This window comes from Pseudoliparis swirei, chromosome 3 (assembly GCF_029220125.1).
Source record: "Pseudoliparis swirei isolate HS2019 ecotype Mariana Trench chromosome 3, NWPU_hadal_v1, whole genome shotgun sequence".
Lineage (NCBI taxonomy): Eukaryota > Metazoa > Chordata > Actinopteri > Perciformes > Liparidae > Pseudoliparis > Pseudoliparis swirei.
Genome location: NC_079390.1, coordinates 20,497,499 through 20,518,254, shown reverse-complemented (window position 1 = coordinate 20,518,254; position 20,756 = coordinate 20,497,499). Strand labels below are relative to the sequence as shown.

The 20,756-nt window shown below is 41.4% G+C and overlaps 2 protein-coding genes across 2 annotated transcripts; both read left to right on the top strand.

The window, feature by feature from the left end:
* The first annotated feature begins 149 nt into the window (after window positions 1-149).
* slc35f2 (solute carrier family 35 member F2) lies at window positions 150-7,342 on the top strand. The gene is made up of 10 exons (XM_056411537.1): window positions 150-232; window positions 692-792; window positions 866-971; window positions 1,805-1,977; window positions 2,582-2,709; window positions 4,401-4,560; window positions 5,225-5,381; window positions 5,710-5,762; window positions 5,846-6,000; window positions 6,302-7,342. Exons 3-10 carry the CDS (start codon window positions 883-885, stop codon window positions 6,551-6,553), a joined length of 1,167 nt encoding a protein of 388 aa, XP_056267512.1. The 5' UTR covers window positions 150-232; window positions 692-792; window positions 866-882; the 3' UTR covers window positions 6,554-7,342.
* Window positions 7,343-7,898: 556 nt separating this feature from the next.
* On the top strand, window positions 7,899-20,326 carry elmod1 (ELMO/CED-12 domain containing 1). The gene is made up of 11 exons (XM_056411539.1): window positions 7,899-7,980; window positions 8,444-8,521; window positions 12,400-12,545; window positions 12,815-12,843; window positions 12,972-13,069; window positions 13,240-13,369; window positions 13,876-14,009; window positions 14,186-14,254; window positions 15,694-15,744; window positions 16,704-16,837; window positions 17,589-20,326. The coding sequence occupies exons 2-11, from the start codon at window positions 8,505-8,507 to the stop codon at window positions 17,762-17,764; spliced, it is 984 nt and encodes a 327-aa protein (XP_056267514.1). The 5' UTR covers window positions 7,899-7,980; window positions 8,444-8,504; the 3' UTR covers window positions 17,765-20,326.
* The last annotated feature ends 430 nt before the right edge of the window (window positions 20,327-20,756 follow it).

The following is a 20,756-nucleotide window of genomic DNA, read 5'->3' as shown; positions in this document are numbered from 1 at the left end:
TCTCATCAGCACCGGACCAGGTTTGACTTCGCAGTGCAGACGTCCTTTCGTCTTTTAATTGGACCAATCGGAGCACAGGAGGCGGGGCTAGAATACCACGATGCTAGGTTGACTCGCATAGGTTCAGGGACAAACGTGGATGGTCTTCCGGTGCGACTGTGAGAAGCATGGAGATTCATCTCAGCCGCAGAGTTTGGTCACACTTGTCATGACTGAAGAACAGACGGAAAACGTATGTACATGTAACGCTACATCATTTGTACTCGATCAGAGTAGCGCGTGTGCTTGTGTTCCGGGTATATTGAACTATGTGTAGTTTCGGGAAGCCGGATGAATGACGCTGTCAACCACGAAACACCAAACAGTGTTGAAAAAAGAAAGGTTTCATATCGCTGTGGTTATAGCCACTTGTTAATGTCTGTTTAAACGGAACTAACGCCATTATAAAGCGCCATATTCAAATTCGGTTGATATCAAATGTCATAACAATGCATTTTTATAGTTAAACTTAATCAACATGTGCGTGCATGCTCACTAATAGCACCACCGGCTCTCATGTAAACAATCCTGCAAGTTGGATACGGTTGGATAACTGGTCCTTCGCCGAATTGACCGGTCTGGAAACACGCAGGTGGTCCCATTTATTTTGCATTTATGTTTTTGTCCTATTTATCTTTGACCATTATTTTAGTGGGAATCATATTGAGCCTCATCGGTCACATGAGCCCCATCGCATTCCTGTGAAGATCTGGTCCCATGCTCACCTTGGGTGACACAAATCTGATGAAGACAGTAAGCCATAAAGACACAAATCCACCCAAGATTGTCACATTTCATTTATCTCTAATATCTTCTTAACTCCTAGGTTTAGCTCTCAAAGATATGGAAGGGCACGAAGAGGAGAGACTGTGTGGGAAATGGAGGTTGGCCTGCGGTTTACACACTTATAACTGGAGGGATGTCTTCACATGGTGAGTACTTATCCTATGTTCAGTACCATTTTCACAAAAGACATTTATATGTCACGGTAGTAAAAGCACGTATAAGCTAAGTACCTCGTTACTCTTATCATGTGCAATATGTGACATATTATTACTATTTGTAATTTTAAACTGTATCCAAAACTGTACTTATTAGCACATTTCTTGTTCTTGTACATATGACAAGCTTTCTGTACACACGACCACCTTCTGGATAGTGTTTTCTTTTATATTTTGTATTTTTTTCCTTTATTATTATCGTGTTATTTCTAAACTGTTGACTCGGAGAGCCCTGCACTAGATTTCCAATGTGTCTGGACTGTTGGTCTTGGTACCCATGGCAAACGAAACCCTTGAAACTATACACGATTAGCATATTTAAACATACCATTTCAGAAAACATTGTCTTAATGTCTGTTATCAACTGGGGAAGTTTCACGGTTATCTATTACCAAAGTGTTCGGTCCAATTCATCTGTAGTGTCTCCCCTTTAGACTCTTTATAATACTGACCTCTAGTGGTTTAACCTGTCAGCTCTTTGCGGTGATGTAGAAGTGCACTCCAGGATGTGTAAGCATACTGTGACCTCACTGTTGGGTGTGGTTACAGGTGTGCTAAATGCACACTTGTGACCACACCCCGCTGAACCGTGGAATGTAAATGTACTTGTAGAGTGAGAGCTTTGCCTCCAGACTCGGCTCCCTAGTCCCTCTCAGCGCCTTCCTCCAAGAGTCTTAAAAAGAGTAAACTGGTGGGGCTGTTCTGTGTTGGATTGCATTTTGCAATCTCGCTGACACGCCATGCTCTCCCTGACCCCTCTGCAGGCGTTTGCTGAAGACCATCCTCATGGGGCAGGTCTTGTCCCTGCTGATCTGTGGCACAGCAGTGAGCTGTAAGTGCCTCATGGATTCCGGGGTGAAGACGCCCATGCTGCAGAGCTTCTTCAACTACCTCCTGCTGCTCCTCGTCTATACGACCATCCTCTGCACGCGCAAAGGTCGGCATGTCTGGACTTGCAATTGTTCTCTTTGCACAGCTCGGTTGCATCTTTTCAGCCTGCAGTAAAGTATTTTTCTAGCCACTAGGGGGCAGCAGCCACAACATGTACAAATACACAATTGATGCAGAGGAACACTGATATTAAATACATTGCTCTTTAGCTGCTAATTGCTCCACTGTGTTCACTGTGTCTCTCTGCTTGTTGCTGCTAAGCAGATAGTGCAAAGTAGGATTTTAGAGCTTCTTTTTGCATAAAACAGCTGACAGAAAAACCTGGAAAATACACTGATTTACTGGTGAGAGTGAACCAAAACTTCCACATACAATGCACATTGATTTTAAAATGGATTATTTAATTCTGCAAAAATGGTCGTAAGTTAAAGCACAATTTAATGAACAAGCTGCCTATACTGGCCGACAATAATCATAAAACAAATCTGCGAGAACAGGTTGGAACTGGTTAATGTCATTATTAGTCTGTAAGAGAAAATATATTCTTACCAAAAAACACATGAATATGTAAGAAAAATATCTTCAAAAGTAGCTTTTGGAAAAATTCTTTCACCATTCCTTCTCTGAAGTAAAGACCTGGATTTCTACAGGTGACAGGAACATCTTGAAAATCTTAAAAACCAAGTGGTGGAAGTATTTGGTGATGGCTCTGGCCGATGTGGAGGCCAACTACGTTGTTGTGAAGGCCTACCAGTTCACCACCCTGACAAGTATACAGGTAAGAGAACAACAGTTCAGTGTGAACGGATGCTTCAACATAAACCGGACGGTAATCTGCTGAGGTCTATTATTTATTGTGTGTATATGGTTGAAATAATGTCGTTATATAAAAACTATATAGAATTTTCGTTGGATTTCAAAATGTAGTATTTCAAAATGCCTCAAATTATGATGTTGTGTATTTGTCTTCTATAACAATTTTTTACTTTTTTACTATTTTTGAAAATTAATCCAAAAGATAATTAGCAGATTTATCAATTAATCAATAAAAAACTATTCTTAACTGCAGCCCTATAGGCTGATTTAAAGAATCGGATTACCCATCAAAAGTAGATGTTTTATTTTAGCTCAAAGTTGTAGAGAATTGGTATTTAGTGGGACAGACACCTTTTGGTTGGTTCCAAAATAAATACTGGGGATTACTTTCATTCTTGATTAGTATTCGTATTTCTTTTCTAAGAAATTTCACAAAAATATGGAAATATGTCTAAAGCCCAAGGATATTAAGTTAATTATCAGAGAGGACAAATAACAGCAGCCATTTCTCACTCTGGAGAAGCGGATGCATTTTGACTTGAAAAGTGACTTGAACGATTAAGTGAAATAGTTGCTGATGAATTATTAAAAACTTTTTCTTCATTTTCCAAGACGCAGTAGCAAAAGACATGTACAATATTGACCATGCCTTGAGAGATCAAAAATAGAAAAACAAAGGCATTATCAAATCAGTAGAGAATCATAAACGCCATAAACTCACAATGCAAAAAAGTAAATTGTGCATTCCTATGAACTACAAAAACAAGGATGAACTAGAACGGGCACTCGTTAGAGCGCATACCTTCGCATATCACAAGATTGGGCATTGAATTATGAACATTTTGGCATTAGTTGCATGCCAATTGGACAAAAATGTATCGTGCTATGGTAAAAAAGATTTTGACCTTTCCATGACCTTGACCTTGACCTTTGACCCGATTGATCCCAAAATCTAATCAAATGGTCCCCGGATAATAACCAATCATCCCACCAAATTCCATGTGATTCAAGAAGATTTGACCTGTTCATGACCTTTGACCTTGACCTTTGACCCGATCGATCCCAAAATCTAATCAACTGGTCCCCGGATAATAAACAATCATCCCACCAAATTTCATGCGATTCGGTTCAATACTTTTTGAGTTCTGCGAAAGATTTTGACCTGTTCATGACCTTTGACCTTGACCTTTGACCCGATCGATCCCAAAATCTAATCAACTGGTCCCCAGATAATAAACAATCATCCCACCAAATTGCATGCGATTCGGTTCAATACTTTTTGAGTTTTGCGAATAACACGCATACAAATAAATAAATAAATAAATACATGGCGATCAAAACATAACCTTCCGGCATTTTCAATGCGAAGGTAACCAGGTTTTTTCTTGAGTAATGTACAGAGGAGATGAAGCTTAAAGTACTTATTTTTTGCACTATAGATCGCAGGTATATATTCTGATGTTACGATGATGAGAGTTTTAAATGTGTGTGTGGTTAAAAATCCAACTTTAATGTTATTTAACTGTGACTGCTGCCGCCACAATCTCTTGCTTGAGGTATTTTAATCTTTACTGTGACGTCCAAAGCTTATCTCATCTTCCCGAGTTCTATCGCTCTCGTAACGTTGGTCTTTGTGCCGTGACTCCGTTTCAGCTGCTGGACTGCTTCGTGATCCCGGTGCTGATGGTCCTCTCCTGGTTCTTCCTGAAGACTCGCTACAGGCTGGTCCACTTTGTGGCCGTGGGGATGTGCCTGCTGGGCGTAGGGGCCATGGTGGGAGCCGACATCCTGGCTGGAAGAGAAAAGGGATCCAGTGAGGACACGTTACCAAAATACTAAACATTATCATCTCTAAAGTACTGGAACTTAATCACAGTTTGTTGGAACAGTTTGTAATGAAAATATAGAAGGGAGAATTATTGACTAATACTTTGAACACAAAATGACCATCGTGATAAAGATGTTCCCAATCAACAATCGCTGCTCGAATAGGATTTGTAATTTATTGATAATTTATTGTGAAATGGTAACAAATGATTTCTTGGTCTTTTCTAGCTGTGATCGTCTGAGGTCAGAGGATTGGATGAATACAGTGAAAGCCAAAGAGGACTGTTAAAAATGTAAATATTTCAAAACAAATGACAAAAGTTTGGTAATTAGAGAAAACATTAAATAAGTTACCAATTCAATTAATTTTTAAAATAATTTATTTTATATAGCTCAATATTACGAATTTGCCTCAGCATGAAGGGCAAGATTAATGTATACAAAATCTCTACCTGACTAAATCTTTGCACTGCTGCGTGAGTTGGAGCGCCCAAGTAGGGATGCCATCTGGTCCTGGTCATAACCCACAATCATGACTGATGAAAGGATGGCCGTATCATTGGCCCTCACGCATTGGTTTCTATATTCATATTATCAACCTGTAAACTGACTACCTGTCTCTCTCCTCCCCCCCCCCCCTCTCTGTGCAGCCAGTGACGTGGTGCTGGGAGATGGCTTGGTCCTGCTCAGTGCCGCCTTCTACGCGGTGTCCAATGTGTGCCAAGAGTACACGGTGAAGAACTTAAGCCGGATCGAATTCCTGGGCATGATGGGCCTCTTTGGGACCCTCCTCAGCGGCATACAGCTGTGGGTTACAGTTTAAATCCCTCATACATTCTGATGCGGCTGGCAGAGGGGCAATAAGATGGATTGACAGCAATAGGGTTGAATACATGTGTCTGCATGAGTCTTACAAGTTCACATTAAAATGAATCAATAATTCATACAATCTAAACTTTTCGTTTTGGTGCACCGAAAGCTGAAATGTAATAATTTTGACTGATGGAAGAGTGTTTTTAGACAAATACACTGACGCACTACAGAAATGCACGAGTTACTTTCTTTTCTTTAAAGTGTGTTTCTTTCTTTTCTTTCTCGCCATGCTGCTAACTTTTGCGGTTTCTTGGCGTCACAGAGCCATCCTGGAAACTCACGCAGTGGCGGCAATTAAATGGGACTTTCACATCTGTAAGTGAATTGTTGAATTGAGAGTTTCTTTTTCCCCCCGATTGGCCGTCTCTGACCAAAGTCTGTGCGTTGTGTCCCCGCAGCCATGCTGTTTGTGTTGTACGGCCTGTGCATGTACGCGCTGTACAGCTTCATGCCCGTGGTGGTGAAGATGACCAGCGCCACGGCGGTCAACCTCTCTCTGCTCACCGCCGACCTCTTCAGCCTCTTCTGTGGCCTCTTCCTCTTCCACTACACGGTGAGTGTTAACCAGAGAAGCAGCCGCTGCTGCAATGTTGCTGTCGGGGTTAAAGTGTTTTTAAATGTGTGTTTTCAATTGTTACATGTGCAGCAGTTACAGTGAAGCGGTCGATTGCAATGAAATCAAATTTAAACAAATTCGAATCGAAGATATCAAATTGTACGTCAGCTAAAATACAATATAGCTACAGGTTATGTTGGGAACAGGTTACGAACATGTCGTAAATAATAAAGTGTAGCAGTCATGTGAAACCGTGGGACGTAACGCTAACATGTCCGCCCGGCGTCTCCTTCTCCAGTTTTCAGCGCTGTACATCATCTCGTTCGTAGTCATCACCGTGGGCTTCGTCATGTTCAACGCCGTGCCCATTTACTCCGCGTTGCCGGAGTCCGGCTCCGGTGGGGACGACCCCGCCGAGGTGTTGGCCGACCTCCCCGCCGAGAGCTCCTCGGACCGTCTACTGTCTGCGGGCAGAGCCGCTCCGAGGACCGAGACCCCGGCGGCCGAGGCCGAGGCCGTGCTGAGACCGGAGACAGAAGACGGTCTCTAAGAGCTGACCGACTGCGACACGTCTCCTCGCAAAGGAATCTCAGTTTTGACTTTGCCATTCTTCCATAATTACATGTGTTATTATTATTTCAGTTTGCATTGACACATTTTTCATTCCTATTTGTTTTCTTTTTAAATTAAAATATCTTTATGAACGGGGATCAAACACCATCTGATACTACGTGTGTCCCGGATGTCGCCGTGTTCAACACAAACAATGCACTGCTATTTATTGCGCCAAAACTGATGCGTTACATTCTTTCTCATTTTTGTATCAGTATATTTTATACACACGTCAGCCACCACTGTGTTAATGTCATTGTTTTGAAAAACAGACCCAAAGTTGTATTCTTGTTGCCTATGGTGCCGTTACAATGTTCATTTAGTAAATACACTGTACATCTCGAGGCTTCCTGCGCCTTGTGTCAAGCCTGTTGACATGCAGAGGTTTCACTTTTTACAATGAAATAGATTTTTGTATTAACCTAGGTCATCATCATTTTCATTGACTTCATACTTTATTTGTTTCTGCTTGGTTGTTCCATGGAGGTAAGTTTTGTTTAATGCCTTCGGGCCGACATTTTGTCCAAAGAAGGAATTTCTTAAAATTGAGCCTCAAAGATGAACTGATTAAATTTGTTCGGGTCAAAGGTCACTGTGACCTTCTTAGAATGTTTTTACCCATAATTAAAGAATACATATGCTTATTATGACCATTTTCCACAAATGCCTAAGAGATTAAAATGACGATATGATGATAGGAAAATAAAGACTTGTGTGCCTTTGCTCAGATGTGTTTAATCCATTGTGTGTTCTTCTTACAATTTCAATTGCACCTCGAAATTGCTCCATTCCCAAAGTTCAATATCGAGTACCAAAAAAAAGCACTTTAAATGTAAATGTTTACCGTTTGGTGGAAAAACAAGGTTATTGCATTTATTTATTTTTTCAACCTGTGGAAACATTTTAAGGGCCAATTCCTTGAGTCACCCCTACAGACTGCTTTTCGCAATCTGTCCTAGAGGTCACAGGTCACAGGTCTGAGTGTAGATGGAGAGAATAACACTCTTTTCTTAGTTTGTCACTTTAAGCTTTTGTAATTCAGCAAAGTTTCCCTCAAATGAGTGCACTGTGCAAAACAACATATTTTAATTATTTTGATTATTTGGTATCTGAAGGAAAGTGGGGGGGACAAATGATGTCCACATTATGGTGACTGATTTTTAAAAAAACCCTTTGCGTGTTGCACTGCATTGCTGTGCTGTAGCTTTTAGACCTGGACCTCCTCCAGTCAGTGACTATCATCATGGAGGACGAGCAGACGGCTGTAGCCGCGTGAAGAGGACCAAGCGCCGCATCCCCATCTTTGTTTCGCCTGCTGCCATTTGCCATTATTGTTATCATTAATATCTCCATCATTTGCAATCGGTAAGTCGAACATGTTGTCCTTTAATTTCACGCGTTATCTTGCTTGTATCGTTACAGGCGCGGTCTGTTGCTACGGATTACGCACCGCACTGCTTCGGGTTGCTAATCGGACCGGAGACGCCGGAGCAATAATTAGCCGTTTTAAAATGTTCTTTTCTTCTTCTTCTTCTTCTTTACCGGATTATGTTTCTGCGACGAGTGAAATAAACACAGCGGGTGCCAGCACGGGTCTCCCTGTGTCAGTGCACCGAACAGTAACGCTGCATACCGGGGGGAGTGAGGGGGGGCTCCGGGGTAATAAAGCAGCCGCAGATCGCGCGCGCGTCCATTCTTCAGCACCGCGGACAGCTCCGGCGCTCACCGGGCCCGAAGCTCCCCGCCTCCTGTCGGCCTCGTCCCGGGGACAATCAACAACAACACCAACACACCGTCGTCTCCTTGTGTTTTTATTTCTTTCCCCCAGGTGATCAAATCGGAAGAATCGGCACCGAAGAAAACCTCCCGAGAGGCAACCGCGGGCCAACATGAAGCATTTCCTGAGGTAGAGACACTCACGTTATGGAAAACGATGCAGAGCTATAATTTACATTTTTATAATTCGCGTCGATGCGTGAAGGAATTAATCCCCCACCCTCCCCCCCCCCCTCCCCTACTCCCACCCCCCTCTCTTCTTATGTTTATCTTCGATCTACTGCAATGGCTTGTTTATACCAAATTCCCAGCTCTCCCATTTAAGCTCAATCGATTCTTATTTATTGTTGTAAGTGGCTGCTGTGCTGTAAACTGGTTTGAGTTGATAGAGGAGGCCTCTTAATTATGGAGCACATGGAAACCAAGTGTCTCTTAACGGGTCTGTATGTGTGTTGCTGTGTTTATGTATATATATATATTTAAATATTTTAAACGTATAGGCAATCTCTTTATTAATGACCGTTGTGAGACACATTTCTTGACACTTTTCGGTACATATGTCAGATTTTTATCAACAGTAAATCCATATCTAGTAATAGACTTGTATGAAATACATTGCTTGTATTCTAAGGTGTTTTAGGCAAATTTGTATAGCTATACGAAAACATAGGCAGAATATGTTATATAGCTATACAACAAACACATGGAAATATAAACATAAATATACAAATACGAAAAAAAATAGATAGAATAGGAAATTAGCTAAAATATACTAAAACTGGTACGTTTGGAGAGAAAAAGCCACAGCACTGCGTCAGTGCATGATATGAATAACAATCCCTAATTTGATTGAATTAAAGGCTTTAGAAACAAAAAGTATTTACACTTCCAGACATGTGGTGCATTAAAAAACTAAACTCTGCTTCTCCATGTTTAATTTTGATGGTTGTGACTGATACTACTGTGTATTGATTGTTAGTCATCCAGATATTGTAAAATCATTAGTTCTATTGTTTAGTCACCACTGACAAATAACAACACAATAGATTTTAAAAAAGGTGTTTTCTAGCACTAGTGCTTCCAATTCACATCGCATTTACTATAAATCCCTTAAAATAATAAAACGTTGACTTTTTACTCTTTTTGTTTTAATCTCAAATATATTTATCTTCAATTACCTTTAATGAACAACTATGGAGCCCAGCTGAGGCTGCCAAATGTGTTTTACTGATGTCGTTCACAGTTTGTTTACAGTAATTATGCTAATGTGCCAAAACGTTCACTGGTATGAAAATGATTCAGTCCAGATTGTAATGGGTTTTGGCCGATCAGAGTATTGGGGAGGATTTAACAGGTTGCTCCAGTGATTTAGTGCTGCACTTTAGTTGGGGAATTTGATTCTGATTTAAATGAATACAAAATCTAAGCAGAGATATCCAGACTTTTAGTTCCTCTAATCTAGGTCAAACTGGGATGGAAACAACATCTTCACATTACAGACTCTTTGGCAGACCTCCATGTCTTTGAAGCTCCACGTTTTTCTGTTTTAACTTGTAATCTTCAGGCCCAAACTCACATTTCCTCCAGACCCACAGAAGACGTTGCAGAGTATCCACACTCGCGGAATTTTCGAGTTCTCAAATGCCCACTTGTTTTCCCGGTAAATCAGTCACCAAGGGCCAGTTTAAGACCGCAAGCATGTGAAGGTTTATCAGAGCTCAACGGGACTCACTTAAAATTAATGAGGCCATCCCATCGTGAACACAAATGCTCCCACAATAGCTACAAAGAAACGCCTACTCTCACAATCATGCCACTTTTGGTCGGTATATCTTGTTGGACAAATGTTTGACGGCTCATCAGTCATCCAAATTTATTTATATTTTGAGTTAACAGCTTGCCACATATAAACAGTCATACAAACAGCGTAAAAGTGTTAAAATTCAGTTGGAATTTGCCAGAGTTTCCCATTAATCTCTCCCTCGCTCTCCCGATCTAACAACATGTGTGGAGCTAACAGGCCTCTGCAGCTCTGGATTGTGCAAAACTCTAAGCACGTCCACTTTTTAGTGGTCCAATCAAATGCAAAGAATTTGATTTAGATCCCTCTTGTAACTGTTTACTGGCTCAAATAGTCTTTCCCCTGTGTAATAAGCCCCAGTACAGAAGCTAAAGACGCTCCAAATTAAAGGAGCAGTGTGTAAGATCTAGTGACACCCAGTGGTGCGTTGCAGGTTGCCACCGACTAATGATAATACATTCCACTAAAACGTAAAGAATGACCGGTTAAACAGCACCAGTAATGTCAGGGCTTATCAACACTCGGCCTCTAATAATTTAACAACGGGCTCCATTAAATATCGCGTCTGGTTTGTCCGATCTGTGCTGCTGTAGAAACATGGCAGTGCACCATGGCTGAAGATATGAATGGCTTTTTTAAAAGTGGTTCTTAGTTTCAGGTCCATATAAACCAATGAAAACGTAACTTATGAATATTATATTCCATCTCTGACAATAACGCTCCCTAAATGGTACACTGTTCCTTTAAGTTTCACCGTGGCTTACACACACTTGCAGTTTAAACACGACACTGTGAACGTTAGCTGAAATACGTTAAACAAAAACGCACTTGCAAATGCTGCAAGTGTAGTGTTTGAACCTTAAATCCTAATTGTTTTCACAAGCTCAGTGTTGACCCCCTTAATTGACCTTTACTGTATGTGTAGAATTGACGGAGTGCCCCTTTAAAATGATTATTCAGTGTCACGTTGTCTTTGTTTCAACCCTCAACCTTCCCCTGTTCTCGGTTAGTGTCCATACGAGCTGTTTGACATGCCGGTCTCATCCACGCGGCCAGCCGAAGGAATTAATCCTTCAGCACTGTATATTTACCTTCTTTTTATGTTGACATGGCGGATGATGTTATGATGTTATGTCGTTACGCTTCGGCATCAGGAGGATTTATTTCTACCTCGAAAGGTTGTAAACTCTATTCCACAAAACCAAACAAAGAAGGAAGCGAGCGGCTCACACAAGGAGGTTTGGAGGTTATGCTGATGTATTCTTATCAGCTTTTTTGACACTTTAATTCCTGATTATGAATGGAAAAAAACAGCTGGGTTTCCGGATCATTAAATCTAATGGTAGTAGGTTTTTTACATGACAATAACGCGGCACAAGGCCCTTCCTTTGTTGGGTTCACGGCAGAGCTAGGGCGAAGTCTGGAAAGCATTTATTCTGCACAGTTTTTTAATGGGTCGTTATAAATTTCCCGAGACACACACACACACACACACACACACCTCCGTTTTCATTCTCAGCGTCACCCGTAAAAATAGCACACTCTGATCTGCTGCTAGTCTGGAAGCACAACACAGTTTCCTGACTCTGTTTTTTTCTTCTTGTCTTCATCCCTGCTCCAGCTCGTTCCTCTTATTTAGCCCATTTGATCTGGTGATTATTATAGATCTGTGAAACATCACAAAAAAGTTGAAGAATGCCCATCTCACCAACCCAGAGCACAAGGTGACATCATTCACTTTCAGTCCAAAACTACAACAAAACATATTCAAATGAGTATCATGTATGACCGAAAACAAACCGAGCCAAACCAAATCCACTCATTTGAGACCCTGGAAACATTAAATTATTTAGGAGGCGCACTCAAAGCAATTTATATATATATATTACATATACATTGTATACTACTGTAGCAAAGTGCTTCACAAAAGAAGATCATTAAACGTACAGTAAAATGCAGTAAAATAGTAAATTAAAAGAACTATTTATATTCCTGTTTTCTGTGAATGTTTATGACTAAACTGTACAATAAGCTGCAGTAGTAGTTTTCTCCCTAAAGGCTCGGCGGCCTCCCCGGCGGTCGGGACCTCCAGAGGTGTCGAAGATAAATCTGAGATGACGAACAAGATAGGAAATGTGTAATAAATACATTTTTATACGGTGGATGGTTTTTACCTATTAAGGCGCCGCCCGTCTTCTCCTCTCCAGAGTGGTGACCCAGTTCTTCGTGTTCCTCTACTGTAAATGTCTGTGGCGGGGCCTCAAGTTCGTCGCCAGGAAGTTTACGGGCCACTGTGAGCTGCAGCGAATCTGCTCCAACAACAAGCACGGAGCTCGCAGGACACTCAAGATTGGTAGGCGGCCCCCACACTGCCTGACACACTTAATATATGTATGTATGTATGTGTGTGTTGATGACATCAATATTCAATGTCCTATCTAAAAAATTGTTTGAAAAGTTTGCTTGTGAAAACAGATAAAAGCAACAACAACAAAATGTATCAACCTAGATTCATTTTAGGTTGATTCATTAACCTAAAATATTATATTTTGCTTTTTTTGGGAGCGAATAATACTCCGAATGATAATAATGCGTATCTTTTTTGTAACCATCTCCTTCCAGAATCGTCTCTGAGGTTCTCCAAGAATGAGGTAGGGGTCTCTCCTTCTATGAATATGCAGTATGAATATGCTCCATGTTCTTGCTTTACATCGAAACCCCACCTTCTCCTCGCCGTCTCTGCCATCTTCCTGTTCTCTTCTGCTCCTGTGCTCTCTAGCTGCTGCAGTCTGCACTCAGCGTCCACCCTGACAAAGTGGAGAAAACCATTGATGACATCATGGCGCTGAAGAGGATTAACCCCGACACCAACCCACAGTGAGACGCCGCGTGACACCACCACGTTTTCTGTGACTTTAGCACTTATTGGGGTGTGGTGGTAAATCAGTGTCATCACACTGACTCGCTGTTAGTAAAGTGCTGTGCTTGTACTTTATTAAAAGATCTGAACTTACTCTTCCCCCGTGTGCTCCACCCCCCCCCCCCAGGTTAGGCATCTCTCTCCAGGCCAGCCTTATGCAAATTGTGGGCTACAGGAGTCTGGTGGCGGAGGTGGAGAAGCTGCGCAGGGAGTCTTACGACTGCGAGAACCCCGAGCACGAGGACATGCTGATGAAGGTACGCAGCTCTCTGTGGCTGTTTGTACGTGTCAAAATAATCCTAAACAACAGGAAGAGGCAGATTTGTTTTGAACCTCCTGTGGTTGAAGGGTCACCTGTCCACGATTCATGCTGCCTCTCACTCAGCGCCCGCTGGAATAAACCCCAGCAACCCGCGACCCTTTGACAGGCTGAGACACAATTTACTATAAAAACATTTCTAAAAGTATCATTTTATATTTATTTATTAAAAAAACTTTTTATTTCTTGATTTTTTTTTCAGTTTCACTGAACAAAAAATAACGTGACAAAACATTGTAAATAAAAAAAGGGTTCAGTAGTTCAGTATTTAAATGTTCATAAACTCAGAAAGGTCATTATGTTAGAATTGATAATATGGCTAGATCCAGGTAACAAACAGCCCCCATTCATAGAGTACACTGTCTTTTCTTGTCAAAGGAGGAAATCATTCAACTGTATTAATCTGTGTGTGTGTGTGTGTGTGTGTGTGTGTGTGTGTTGCAGCTGTGGAAGGAGCTGCGTCCCGACACCCCTCTCACCTGTCGCATCTCTAAACAGTGGTGTGAAATCGGTTTCCAAGGCAGCGACCCCAAGACTGATTTCAGAGGCATGGGCCTGCTGGGCCTGCACAACCTGCTGTGAGCGCCCTCAACCGATTTGTATTTGGACTTTAACACAGAGACGTACAACATCTGCTGGGCAACAATAGCTATCTAAGAACTGTACTTTAGAATACATAGTAAATACTCTACATACTGGATACACAATGTTTCTTTAATTCCTTCCTCTGAAATCCTCCCTGGTTTCTCTGCAGGTATTTCGCAGAACACGATAAAGCCACTGCTCTGCAGATGCTCCACGACTCCCTGCAACCAAAGCACAAGTATGGCAGCGCACCTTTTCTTCTCAACTTTTACCCAAAGCATAATAAAATTAAAGGAATACGCAGGAGTGTTTGGGGAGAAGGTCTCTCTGGTCGACTGTCGGGTTCTGAAGAAATCAATGACACAGTTCTTAGCAGATGTAAAGCTACTTAACGCTGGGAAAATGTACATGTAGTCATGACTACATGTGACGCTCATAGTGGCAAAACCCACTGATTGTTATCACCAATTTGGCTTTATCAGGCTTTAAGTATTCCTTTGGGGAAATAGTTTTATGTTTTCAGCTTGTTTAGCTCCGCCCATATGGCCCAAACATCAATCAATGCGCCTTTATAATCGTTCTCCCTGACACGTGGCGTATCCCTTCAACTTTAAACTGCGCTCCGTCACCTATAACTCTGCATTCACCACATTCTGCTTGACTATATCCATTCTTACAGCTTGAAGTCATTCACTGCGTCTTCTTTTACCGACTGATGCCGCCGCCGCCGCTGCTTGTTTTGTTTGTCATCGGCATCTCAGCGAGCCGTCTCATTTCACAAATGAAGAGCCTTCTTCTTTTTCTCCTCCACCTCCACCTTAATGCCCATGCCTCCCTCTCTGACTCTCACATGCACTGTTTTGTTGGAGCACACACAGAAAACCAAGGTACTTGATTTCACTTTCATTCTTTTCACTGCATTCATAGCTTTCCTCCTTTGGGCCGAAGGTCCAGGCATTTAAAGCTGCACCAAGCGTCGTTTACATATATATTGCAAGCTTTTATTCTTTAATATTGCTGATTATGGCTTATTGCTATTTATTTGATTTGAAAACCAGAATGCATTTTTTTTTTTTTTTAATTGCATTACAGAAAATAAAGAACTTTATCACAATATTCTAATTTTCTGAGACAGTCCTGTATATGCTATTTATTTGTACTCGGTCCTCTCCTCACACGGACGGATGCTGTGAAAATGTATTTGTACAACACAATGGATAACATGTTGATGCATGTGCTGTCACATTTGAATCAATAAGAGAGAAACATTTGCTATCGTAATAATAGTTTCAGCAAATGCAATAGGCAGTACATTTGAGAATATCTTCTAAATGTGTATATATCCTTATAAAACAATAAATACGTCGTATTACATTAAGAATGTACTTTCTTTTTGTTAGAAATGAACTGAAACCAATTTCAGATTTAAAAAATGTAATTATCATTTAAACATTTTTTACCTGACCTCAAGATGTAAACCTCCACGTTGAGTCCCTATTTATATTATTATACTATTATCTTCGTCTTTAGAACAAGCTGTTCCAGTGTTCACAGTCTTTTCGCAAGCAGCGCACCAGTTAAAGCTCATTAAAATATCAGTTAATTGACATTTGAAGATTTCTCAGAAGGCTCTAAGTGTTGTCGGTAGACGTGACGCACGTGTTGTGTCCTTCGCAGTGAGATGAACACGCCGGATTGGGAACAGAAGAACCTCGAAAAAGCTATTGGGTAAGTGTCTGCACATGTGGCTGGATGATGCAGAGGAGGCAAATCAGGGCTGCTGCTGGAGGTGTTTTGGCCTCAGTACAGAGCCGTGTTCGCAGCAGAGAGGCTGTGTGTGACGCGGCCACGTGAGTGTGTGTATTCATGCTGTGTGTCCTCCTGCACTACCTTCTGCCTCCGGTCGGCCTCGGCGCTCTGATGAGCACCACGGTCTGACTCTAAAAACACACCAAACCCTCTGTTATTGTTTGTGTGACCGGTATACCACATCCCACACGTCTGAACCGTGTGCGTTTTGCCTTTGAGGTATGGAGTTAGATGATGATTAAACTGAAACAAAAAGGGGCTGCTGAGACACACCAACAAAATGTTGTGTTTTCACTTTTAATGCATAATTACAATAAAAACGCCTTTTCAAGGGACTCCCTTAACCCTCCTGTTACCTTTACATTTACTAACATATTTTACCCTCGGGGTCAATTTGACCCCAGCAATTAAAAATTAAAAAATTATTATTGTAATTAATTAATATTGTTTCAAGGTTTGTGTGTGAGGTTTTTATTGTTTGTTTTGACTACCTATAATATATATATAAAAAAAGTTGATATTTTATATGTTTGACACAGTGAAAACCAGACAAAATGACCCTCATGAACACCGACATTAAACATTGAATGGGGTCAAATTGACCCGAAAGGTAACAGGAGGGTTAAAACGTGGTGTTTCACCCGGAGAGCCGTGGTTCTGCAGTAAATAGCAGCGCTCTCTCTTAGGTGGGAATCGATGGTTTGATCTTGTCCATACATCTTTAATGGACATCAACTTTTTCTCTTTAACCAGTGAACGTCTCTAGGCCTTATGGGAAGTGATGTCACACCACTCACACTCACCCTATTAAAACCATCTAATAAACTCACACTACCTACACACTAATGTGCACATGCTTTGTAATCTCCTCCCTCTAGATACTCCTTTGCCATTGTGGGCATCAACATCACAGACCTGGCCTACTCTCTGCTGGTGAGTGGAGCTCTGAAGACACACCTGTACAACGTGGCCCCAGAAATGCCGAATCTGCAGAACCTCCAGCAAACCTTCTGTGAGTCCAGTTTTCCTGCAAAATCAGATCCTAATTAAGATTGCACCGACTTTTTGTTTGGCTTATTCAAATATTTGTACGATTTTAACAGAAAGCACGTAGCACATTTGAACAAAACAAATAAGATTCCATATTTTCAGCATAAGTAGCTTTCAATAATAAATATCAGTTAAAAAACATTTTGAAAACATTCATCTTTTTCTGGATGCTGTATAACATGATGAAAAAAAGCCTGCTTACATCCGGGAATATCATGAGGGCACACCAGGAAACCACGAGGTGGCAGCGACATCACAGTAAACAGTAACTGCCTGCTAGTGGGGATATCAATATCTGCATCATAAATACACACATTGTCACCTTTTGACTTCATTCGATTTTAACAATAAACACTTAAGAAACAATATGATCCCATTCTGATTTAGTCGTCTTCCTTTAGTTGTAGTTTATGCTTACCCAGTGTTAAGTCCTAATGAGGCTGTACACACTCTCAACACACATCACCGAGGCTAACGTCGGGAACAATAAGGCCACTAAAACCATCCCTGGCACTCAATATTCATATTTTCTAATAAATATTTTGCAGTTTGAATAATGAAAACTGTTAGGCATAAGTTAGCTTTGAAAATACATTTGAGTGACAACTGCAAGCGACACATGTTTGTTTCTCTTTTGTGTTTTTGAGAAACGTTAGCTAGTCAGGAGGAAATAGTAAAGACTACACGGTAAAATATTATTTTCTTGGTGGCAGGTTACCTGATGCAGGAATTCCACCGCTTCTGGGTCGAGGAGGATCCCAGCGACATCATGGAGTTCAACCGGGTCCGCTCCAAGTTCCACCGGAGGATCCTACGACAGCTGAAGAACCCGGACATGGCTCTGTGCCCCCACTTCGCCGCCTCCAACATCCACCTGGTCAACCTCTAAACCCTCCACCCCTCCCCCAACCTCCCCCACTGAACCCTCCATTACCCCCCTCAGAGGTCTCCTCTGGATGTCCGGTAGGCCCCTCCCCCAAAAAAATTTAGATAGATGGTTCCTCCAACAGCTGGACACATCTGGGGAGACTCTCTCTCCTCTCTGCTCAGCCCACCTCGTCCAAGCTAACGTCATGTAGCGTCACTGCCAAAAGCTCACTCAGCCACTGCACACACACACACACACACGCATGTGTGTATATATATATATATATGTACACTCACACTGCCTCCACCCCCTCACTGCAGTGTTACACCACCAGCATCAGAGATGACCATAGCGATTGTAGCTGTGCATGAGGAGGCTGCACCACACGACTCATCATTATTGCTTTAATTCGTCATGACGATTGTATCACAGCCATTACACCTCCGTTTTGGACCCTGTGCTTCTTCTCATTTCAAACCAAATTTACTTTCCCGGCCAACATTTTCTTTCTAAATCCCTGTTGGAGATTGCAACGTTGTGCTCATCAGTTGACAATATTTTGGCAAATAGCTGGTCGGGCTTTCAGACGCACAGTTAAATGTGTGGGATACATATATTTAATGTTCAAAATGAAGAGCTATAGATATATATATATATATATATATATATATATATATATATATATATATATATAATGTACGTTTAAGGCTCTCATTCAATCAAAAGCTATTTAACAATATAGGGCCAGCTCATCTCTCAGCTTTGTCTGTATTAGCTAATCGATATATAGATTGTACTTTTTTATGTCCATGTGACATTAACACCGAACACTTCTCCTCGCCAAAATATCGAATGTGGAGAACTTACAATCACGGCAGCAGTTTGTTTCTTGTGAGCTCAAGTGTACGTTTCGTAAACCTGTAAAGATGTTCATTCATATTAGAAAACTTGACAAAGAGTAATTATACGTTTGGATAAAATAAGAAAAAAAATCTTCTTCTCTTTTCTTTTTTTACAGTCTTACAAAACGTATCTGCCTTTGCTTTGACCCCATGCAGGGTTTCTGTTTTGACTGTCCCTCACATGCTCACATTCACGATTGTTTGACTCTTTTAATTGAATGTGACACTGTGTCCTCTTGTTGTATCAGCCAAAGCAATAACTCACATTCATTTCACTGCACATTTAAACGTATATTGATTTGCACCATTCGTGCCTCAGTATGTGTTATATTTTCTAACTCAGAACTGGATTTCTAATCACTTCATAGACAGTTTAATAGAGGTACATTATTACCACATTCATTTTAAAAGATCAGGGTTATTAGTGTAGACAAGATGTCCAAATTTGGGTGGAAATCTGCTAAATTGCACAAGTGCAAACTTGTGTGTTCTTGTCTGTAAAGTCAAAGATATGTCGGACTGACAGGAAGCTGAATGGGGTTTATGGGCAATCATAATGTCTTGAATATGAAATGTGGTCTTACTCTGTCTCCACCATGATCTTTTGTTTCTTACAGTAACGTATTAACTCAAGTTGAAACAATGCGACATTCTGCAGCTTTGACAAGCACCAACCAGAGGAATACGATATTAAAGTAGAGCTGCTACATAGAGAATTAATTAGGCGAGTCATTCTGATGCATTAGAGAGCTGACAGTGAAAATTTTAAAACACTAAAGATGGAGGCGTTGACCGGCCAGTCAACGGAGAGAAAAAGACGTTTAAGTAACGTGGTATTCATCGATGTCACTGTCAGCGCCCTGCTGCGGACTGGAAGCATATTTTTTTAATCAATACGATATTTTGGTGTCACCCAGACAGCTCCTCTTAGATTAGAAATTTCTTTTTCAGGAGTGTCCTGATCAACATCAGTAACGGCACAAAGAAGATGTATTTTATTCTTTTTCTGGGTGTCCTGACCCCTACTCCAAACATTCACCATCCGATTGATTTTCCACGGAGAATTAGTGTGATCGTTATCCCAGCTCCGATTAATATTCATACTTTTCACCGATGATTATTCATCTGACACGTGTACTTTCTCACTTGAACACGTGAGCACTGTTCCTAACGTCAATGGGCATTCACATCATGTGTGATGCTGACAGCTCTGACAAATGTACGACATGATTTTACTGCCATGCGTTCCCTGTAGATCGTGTTTTTATAGCGTCGAGCGTCTTCGCCCCATCGAAGTAAACGTCAACGCTTTCCCCCCCCGTCGGTGTCATGCAGCCGTTTACTTCACTGCTGGTTTCATCTCCTGCTTCCATCTTGTTTTGCTTTGCTCTGGTCAGCTTTGCACTAATTGTGAAAATAAAAATGCAGTTTCCTTTATGATAATAAACCCGTAGTTTGTGGTGTTAGGAGTATGCAATACCGTAGATGAAGTTAGGTACATGCTGCTGTATATTCTGCTTTAAAACTGCCTTTAAGACCACACTCTGCATGATGGTATTTTCATTGCCACTGATACGGCGTCCTGTATTCTTCAGTAAGAATAGATATTGTACTTGTGTGCTTCATTTGACCATGCTGTACTTTTTTGAGACCACAATAAAGAGTAAATTATCAGTTAAAATGGCCGGCGACTACTTATTGTGCACCCGAAGCTCATCTCACACCCTGCAGCACAAACTGCAGAACGCTTTGAGTGACGGGTTATGGCTGCACGCTCACGGACCTCTAGTGGTCGTGGTGGCTCACAACTTTTTTTTGATATCCCCTTATATTATCTGTTTAACCCTGCACACGCTGGCGGCCTTCTGACTCCTCACACACTACTCTTCGGTAGGGGCTGCTACTCTGTGCTGTAGATACGGTGTGTGTGTGTGTGTGTGTGTGTGTGGGACAGTTGGCTGACTTTTAGGATTATGTGTGTGTGCCTAAGAGGCAGTTGTGTGGGTCTATGGGGGGTCTGGTGAGTCGGAGTTCCAATCAGCCGTCCAGTCTCTGGAGGGGACTGGTGTTGAAAGCTGAAACTATAATCAATGAACAGCAGTCTCCATAGC

What these genes read in the sequence shown, in the direction of transcription:
- slc35f2 (XM_056411537.1), top strand. Translation starts at nt 883, where the DNA reads ATGGAAGGGCACGAAGAGGAGAGACTGTGTGGGAAATGGAGGTTGGCC. An exon ending in TGGAAGAGAAAAGGGATCCA is followed by an intron (nt 4,561 to 5,224) that starts GTGAGGACACGT and finishes CTCTCTGTGCAG; the next exon opens with CCAGTGACGTGGTGCTGGGA. An exon ending in TAAATGGGACTTTCACATCT is followed by an intron (nt 5,763 to 5,845) that starts GTAAGTGAATTG and finishes GTGTCCCCGCAG; the next exon opens with CCATGCTGTTTGTGTTGTAC.
- elmod1 (XM_056411539.1), top strand. An exon ending in AACCTCGAAAAAGCTATTGG is followed by an intron (nt 15,745 to 16,703) that starts GTAAGTGTCTGC and finishes TCCTCCCTCTAG; the next exon opens with ATACTCCTTTGCCATTGTGG. An exon ending in GAACCTCCAGCAAACCTTCT is followed by an intron (nt 16,838 to 17,588) that starts GTGAGTCCAGTT and finishes TCTTGGTGGCAG; the next exon opens with GTTACCTGATGCAGGAATTC.